At 30.0% G+C, this 8,403-nt stretch overlaps 1 protein-coding gene across 1 annotated transcript in view; it reads right to left on the bottom strand.

Annotated features, from left to right (window-relative positions):
* Nucleotides 1–8,403, bottom strand: part of LOC111628219 (calpain-D-like) — a 166,217-nt gene that overhangs the window by 23,203 nt on the left and 134,611 nt on the right. Inside the window, exons 10-11 of the mRNA XM_023371959.1 lie at nucleotides 915–1,111; nucleotides 690–835 (exon numbers count right to left, since the gene is read on the bottom strand). Coding sequence (XP_023227727.1) covers nucleotides 690–835; nucleotides 915–1,111 — 343 coding nt within the window. The remainder of the gene's footprint in view (nucleotides 1–689; nucleotides 836–914; nucleotides 1,112–8,403) is intronic.

Here is an 8,403-nt window from a genome sequence, read left to right as displayed (position 1 = left end):
AAAAAAATTTGTTCGATATTTTCACGATAAAATGGCTCTGTAAATGCATAAAAATGCATTTACAGAGTGAAATTAGTGTGTGGAATAAGAATGTCTTTGACAATTTAGCTGGCAAAAGACACGAAAAATCGTCGATTCTTTCGTATTTGAAGCAATTTGGAAATCGAAGCGGAATAGAATTTAACATTAGTAAATAATATAAAATAAATATTGAAAATTATAACGAGATAGTTACGGTTAATAGATATATTATATCTAAATAAATAGATGTTATATATTTTTATCAAAGCAAGAATTGGCATTTAGAGGGCATATGGAATATATTGGATCTAATAACAGAGATAATTATATTGATCTTGTTTATTTATTAAGTACGTCAGATAAATAATCTATTAAAAACACATTTAAAGAAAGAATTAACTGATTGCCCCTGGAAGTTGGCTTCTCATAAAAACACAGCTTCCCTATCATCAAATGTCACGGCACGCCACTGGAGTTGATGCCTTGCATTAATCAATCAATCTGACAATCCAAAATTTTGATACAACTTTTATATATTAGTTTACACAAAGTAATCATAGAAATTTATAAAGACGAAAGGTTGAATACATGAGTTTGAATAAAATCATAATTCATAACTATTATTAAAAATTTAATTTAATTTTTTAAAAACTTTTTATACTACACACCTCATGTCGCTGCCCTTTTGCCAAAGTCAAATTAATGATAGCATCTGCTAAAATATGAACGTGAGGCATTATTTTCTCTACAAGCAAACGTTTGGAACTATGTATAGCCAGAAGAAATTTTGGATACTGTTCAGCATTTTGCAAATCTATAAACAAAATAATGAGATTAATAATGCAAATATTACAAATCTTTAAATAAATATTTAATAATACAAAATGACTTACGTGTATGCCAATGATTGAATGCTAAACAAACAACAACATATATTCCAATTTCTAACATGGCATGACATCCAACAAAACCTCGAACTTGGCGTTTACTATGTTTTACTAATACTCCCACTTGACCTATTGCTGGTGATGTTGCTCTAAAAACAACTACACAAAGGTCCAATTGAGAACGCTGAGATCTGTCTGAATTCCTAGACCAGGTGGACAAAAATACCAATTTCTTTTATTGAAACTGTATTAAAGTAAAATATATTTACACTAAAATTTGAAAGATTATATGCATAATACAAAAAAGTTTAATATATACAATCTTATCAAAAGTAAATTAAAAATTATGTACAAAAAAACACAATGCAATTTTTTGCAATTATTTAAGTTTATTTCATTTTCAATTTAGTACTAATAATAATTTCTCTCTGCCAATAAAAAATTATTTTTTTTATCTACAAATTCTTGTAGAGAGAGTAATTTTTGCAATTTATCAATTTTAAAATTTATAGAATGTGCTGTTTTGTTTTTAATACTATTTTTTAAAATTACTTTTGATTTACTTTTGATCAGCTATTCATTGACTAACTCCTACTTAACTTTTTTATTCTATTTGTCAAATTTATATTTATATATTTTATCAGTATTTCACCATTTACAAATCTATAATTATTTTTCATATACAATAAAATAATTAACACTTCAGTGTTGTGGTGTTACAAATTGCGACTTTTTAGATTTTATTTGCTTGCACTTTCAATAGTTTATAGACACCATCCTTAGGCAAAAAATCAAATACAATCATTTTCAAATGCTCAGCTTTTGAACAGATTTTTCAAATTTTATAATGCATGTGGATGGAATTCAGAATAAATTGATTCATTTGCAGTGCATTTCTATAAATTTTGAATATTTTTGATTTAAAATCAATTTATTCTGAATTCCATCCACGTGCATTAGATGATTTCAAAAGTACATTCAAAAGCCAAACATTCGAAAATAATCATATTTGATTTTTTGCCTGAGGATGGTAGCTATAAGCTATCAAAAGTGCTAGCAAATACATCTAAAATCTACAAAGTCGAAATTTGTAATTCTGCAACACCGAAGTGTTAATTATTTTATTTATTTGAATGTTGGCATAAAGTGTATTTTACAATCATAATTAATATTTTTTGTAACTTGCTTAAGTATAATATGTTTATCTAAACTTTGTTTTAATTTTCCATTTGTTTAAAAATATAAATAATTGGCATCAATAAATCAATGACATAATTTAAAATCATACCTATTACAGAGAGACAAAAATTTAAAAACCAAAAATAAATATATTATGGGGACCAGGGGCCATCAAGTTAGTTTATGTTAGATTAGGCTAGAGTCCTGCCACCAGGTGTGTTTTGTCGGACACACCACCGATTTTGACATAACCAGCTAGTTAAGGCGCGAGGGTAAGAGTCACTCCGAAGTCCGGGAATGAGCCTCTCAGGAGGATGAATGCAAAGTCAAATACAAATAACAAGAGTTTATTATCAAAAATTAAGTTCTGGATAACATTCTTAAAATCCAATTCAAGAAATCTGCCTATTTCTATCTATAAAATGAGGGGGCTGCCTAACAGGGGTTATCCAAACTACAACATACCAGGAAAAAGAGAGTCGTCTTCTCTTGTAAGTCCAGTCAGTCTCCTGATCTAGTTCCTTCTTCCCTTTTGCTTGATCCTTCACTGATGTTCACCGGTAAATGGCGTTCGCTTCTAGTCAAAATTTCCTTGCGATTATGGGGATAGGTTCACTTATGTCTATTGTTGATGTCTGCTGTTGATGCCTTCCTTGCATGGGATGGTTCTTTGAGAGTCTGGAGAGGCCGATGCTTTCTACCATAGTCTGCCGAGGAGCTCTGTTTGTATCTGGATTTGTCTCTCTTTTATATGCTTTTCAGCACAGGAGTTATGATATGGTTTACTATAGTATTGGTTTGGCTTTTGAGCTGTCATTACAGTAGCAAAACTGTTTTAACTCTCTCTGACTTCATATAGTGATAGCGCAAAACTCCATGGATGTCATCACTGACAAATCCCATCATTATTCATTGACTGTTTTGGTTACTGTTGTGCCTTGAAACAACGTTCAATCGCCACTATGATCGGCCAGGGGGGGCAGGAAGTGGTGTTTTTCCCACTTTCTCTAAGTTTTATTCTTTTACAAATTTATTTAATCACTTAATTGTTCTCTCATCCTTTTCCTTGCATGTTGTGAGATTTATTGCCATTAATTAATAAACTTCTTATTCTAAATTGTTTCTCTAAATCATTCTAAGTTGATATTATTGGAAATTTCTATAGGGAAGTCCCTAGAATCGGAAAAATAGGCAAATTTCCTCTTACACTTTGATCCATGTATAAGCAATCTCGGTATCTTCAAGATGTGGGTTCAAAAGAAAAAGGATATAAAATAAACACAAAATTTAAATACAATAAAATCTCTAACTAATTAATTAAAGTGACAACAGTGGCTAAACTAAGATTATACAGATAATGTAAATACGTAAATAACAAATTCACAAATACATACACACATACACACACACACACACACACACACACACACACATATATATATATATATATATATAATAACAACAAATTTTGGTGAGGGGGAAAANTCGAAAGGTCCTACAAGAAAGGCCATGCTACTAAAGAAAATAATTCTCAAGAAAATGAGGGAAGGAGACAACATGGCAGATCACATAAGAGACTTTTTCGATATAGTAGATAAGTTAAAAGAAATGGAAATCTCCATAAATAAAGAACTATTAACAGTACAACTGCTATATAGTATACTGGACTCATTCGAACAATTTAAAATTGCTATCGAAACACAAGAGAAACTTCTTTCGCTGGACACACTCAAAATAAAGCTAATAGAAGAGTATGAGGCGCAAAAACGAAATGACGATACCAATGATTCAAAGAATTTGAGAGTGCTGTATATAAGCAAACACCGGACAAAACAATCAGAAAATAAGGGGCCATTCAAATTCAAATGCCATAACTGCGGAAAGATAAGTCATAAGGCAAGAGAATGCTAGGACAGAAACAAGCAAAAACCAGCAAGAGCTGTAACTACAAACCTAACAACACGAAAACAGGAGTCATATAATGATAATATTATGGCAAATGAAGGGAAAGAAAATCTTAAATGGTGTCTAGACTCAGGTGCTTCATCACACATGTGCAATGATAAAGCAAGATTTTCTAACATTGAAACATCCCACACAAGTGAATTAAACTTGGCCAACTCATCTACAATGGAAATCAAAGGAAGTGGTGATGTAATAATTGAAATAAAGGAAGGATTTCAAGCCAAATTGGAGAACACACTCTTTGTACTAGAACTAAGGACCAACCTACTGTCAGTTGGGATGATAACTGATCATGGATTCAGTGTACTATTCCAAAAGAATCAGGCAATTATCATGGATCTGAAAACTAAAAGCGTACACATGCAAGCATTTAAAGAAAGTGAGCTATACTATGTGAAAGAAAGGTGGGAGGAATCTAAACTTTCTCAAACAAATGTTAATGAAAATGTGGCACAAATGTTTAGGTCACTTAAACAAAAGGGACATACAGCACATGGCCAACAACCTAAAGGTCAAAGGACTAAATATAGGATGAAAAGAAGAACGCGACCCCTGTGAGATCTGCATAAGAGGGAAACAAACCAGATCATCATTTCCGAAGGAAAACAAAAAGACATGCAGAGAAATATTAGAACTGATTCATACTGACATTCGTGGACCAATGAGAACCTCATCATTGAGTGGATCAAAATATTTCATCACGTTTATTGATGATTATTCTAGATGGTATGAAATATATTTCATGAGAAACAAAAGTGAAGCTTTCAAGAAATTCAAAACATACTTAGCCTTTGTAGAAAATAAAACAGAAAAAAAAGATAAAGGCAATAAGAAGTGACAATGGAACTGACTATACTAATAGAACTTCCTGAAACATAAAGGGATTAGGCATGAGAAAATAGCATGCTACACACCACAACAAAATGACATTGCAGAGAGAAAAAATAGAAGATGCATGCTACTCCAGGCAGGATTAAGAGAATGCTTTTGGGCAGAGGCTGTATATACCGCATCATATATTAAAAATAGATGTCCATCAAAGATTTGAAAGGTATGTCGCCTGCAAGGCGACATACCTTTCAAATTATGGACCGGTAGAATACCAACAATCAAATATTTTAGGACATTTGGTCAAATGGCATTCATATTAGAAAAGAAACCAGGAAAAGGAAAATTCCACGAGAAATCCACCAAATGTATATTTATAGGCTATTCTAGCAAAACAAAAGCACATTGTCTATGGAACACGAAGACAAAAAGAGTTATAACAAACAGAGATGTCAAATTTATCAACAAATTCCCAAACAACCCAAGGAACAATATCAAAATGACTGAAGATGACATGTCCTACGAAAGAGAAAAACTCAATAATAAAGATGTAAGTAGATATCCTTGAACCTGCTAAGGAACAATTACAACCGAAAGAAAACATCTCATCTGAAAATGAAGATGAAAATGAAACGAATGAAAGAGAAAGCAAACAGAATAATGAACTGGTAAGAGCAAGCAGGAGACCACAAATCGCTCGAACAGGACAGAGGGGAGATCCCAGAAAAGAATAAAATGAAAACCATAGAAGAATCTGCCACAATCAATGAAAAGATAGTCAAAGACAATGTAGAGCCTTCGACATATAAAGAAGTCATGGAATCCAATGACTCTGTCAGAAGGCGAGTTGCCATAGAGCAAGAAATGGAGTCCCTGAGAAAACATAACACGTGGAATTTAACAGAACTGCTAGAAGGGGAAACAACATCAAATGCAACTGGATCTACAAAGTTAAGGAAAGCATTGCCAACAGAATAATACGAATAGAGTATACGGATACTAAGAGCAACACTTCTGACCACCGTAAATGCATAACTAGCGAAGAGATCACTAAGTAAAGATAGAGTCTCTTCGAAAGGGGGGATTTTTAGGGAATACTAAACTAAAGCAAGTGTCAACATCGCAAACTGTGTATGAACTGGCAACACCCGTGCAAGACCACTTGAAACAAGGAGACCTGTTGTTCAGTTGCCTGCCAAGTTATGGATGTGTGAACAAGTACATGTATTAGAATAAAGTTGAATAAAGTTTAATTCTAAATTAAAGACTGCCTCATCATTGTTCTAACAAAAAGTGTAATATATATAAAATTTCACTTTCAAATCCTAAATTGATAAAAAATAATACAAAAAAATCTCAGTAAAAAAATTTAAAATTGTAGTGACACTATCTGTTATGATATTTTATTTAAAAAAACTATTTATAATATTAATTATTATAAAATGGCAAAAAGCTTAATTTTGAGAGTAGAGAAGAGTTTTATAAAAAAAATTGTAACTAAAAACTGATGCCTTGCATTAATCAATCAGATTTTAGAAATTTTAAAAATGTCTGCTCTTTTTTTCACAACACAATTAAAAATATAAATGATAAAAATAACATTTCCCAACTTAGTGCATAGCAATATTTTATGAAAAACTAACTCAGCAAAAAGTACTTTCTGTACAAAAACATAATGTAAAACAAAATTTAAAGTTTTCAAACCTTTGCAAGATCTTTAGAATTTTTAAATTTCCGGAAAAATTTCATTAAAAGTTACACATTAAATTTAAAATGATGATGATTTAAGCCTGTGAATACAGAATATCATAACAAAGACTAAATTAAATGCAAAATGCAATTCTGCAATGAACAAATTATATACAATATATAATTTGTTCATGCAGAATTTTAATAAATATTTTCTACATTGAGAAACATGATAGGAAGAAAAAAATTCTTGATATACATCATGAAAACCAAAATAACTTGTTCAAGTATTAACTATTTTATTGTAACAATTAAACTATTCTTATATGAGAAAAGACACATAAGAGCATGGTTCTCATCAGACAAACTGTAATGCAAGACTAATTACTTAAAAGATAATTCTTAAAAAATAGTTTTTATTTCTGATCAGTCTTATGTTAAAATCAGTCTAATGAGAACCATGCCCTTGGTGTCTTTTCTCATATAAGATTAATTTAATTATTACAATAAAAAATTCCTAAATATTTAACAATAAGGATAAGAAAAGTATGATGATACTTCAAATTTTCAACTTCTCACATAAAAGTTAAAACACAAAGTGTTTTTAAACATTTTGATGTAAACAATCAAGAACATCTGCATTTGTATATCAAAGAAATATTGAAAAATCAATCACCTTATAATTGCCATAATATACATTATATTAAGTTCTATTCAATGAATTAAAATAAAAGATGATTCAAGATTTGATTTGAAATTTAAACTAAACCATTATAAAATTTAATAAAATTTTTAATTGCTAAATACTTCCAAATCCTCCTACCACAGTTCCATTCTAATTCCAATTTTCATGTGTTCAGTCCATTTAAAAAAGCTCTCAGAAGAAAAAAATTTAAAAGTAACGAAAAAACAATTTTTGTGCAATGATGAATATAAAGGTAACTGCAAATCATTTTTGTTATAAAGAAATAAACTGAAAAATGGTAAAATATTGGCATATATTGTCTTTGATACATTGCAAAATATTGACATAAAAATAAAATAAAATAAAATAAAAGATGCAGAGAAAATATGATGAAAAGTATTTATTTATTTTTGTACAATTTCTGTACATAAATTCTGGTTAATAAATTTAAAGAAATCCTTTTCATTTATTAACTTTCCTTGTACATTTAAAATGCTTTATTCTAGTAATTAAATTATTTACCTATGAAGTGGTGGAATACTATCTGCAGTACGCAATGTTGCTCTTGTGGATACAACATTAATACTCTCTGAACAATCACAAACAACTTGTATACAGCGATCAGGAAGTCTATTTTCTATGACAACTACCAATCCAGCCCAGCCTTTAGTAAGATAATATGCTGTCATTCCTTCTCTTCCCTAGAAAAAACTTATGAATTAGAACAAGTAATAAATTATATTTAACATATTAAATAAATTTATTATTATAAATTTTATTACAGTAAAAATATTTATAAATTTTTAAAAAATTTATTTATCCATTATTAGTTAAAATGCAAATTGGCAATGCAATAAAAGACCAGTTAGCATAAAAAAATTTGTATTTTAATATAATCCAGACTCTCATGATCTTTTGAGTGTAGTTTGAATCAAGACATTCTTTATCAATAATGAATGCTAAAGTCATCTTAACTAGCCTTAATGAGTTGATCAGTGGCATGCTGTCATTAGAAGCGGTGGATGTGCCGCTTCCCTTGTATTTTCTAAAAAATAAATACATATAAATTTTAATTATATGAAAATAATCACACAATATTTTATTATAACCGCATTATGTATCTTATTACAAATTTCTATACTACACGTG

The sequence above is a fragment of the Centruroides sculpturatus genome, unplaced genomic scaffold, assembly GCF_000671375.1.
Source record: "Centruroides sculpturatus isolate CEXI.00-Female unplaced genomic scaffold, Cexi_2.0 scaffold458, whole genome shotgun sequence".
Lineage (NCBI taxonomy): Eukaryota > Metazoa > Arthropoda > Arachnida > Scorpiones > Buthidae > Centruroides > Centruroides sculpturatus.
Note: the sequence above shows the minus strand (reverse complement) of the source record. Positions and strands in the feature narration are given on the sequence as shown.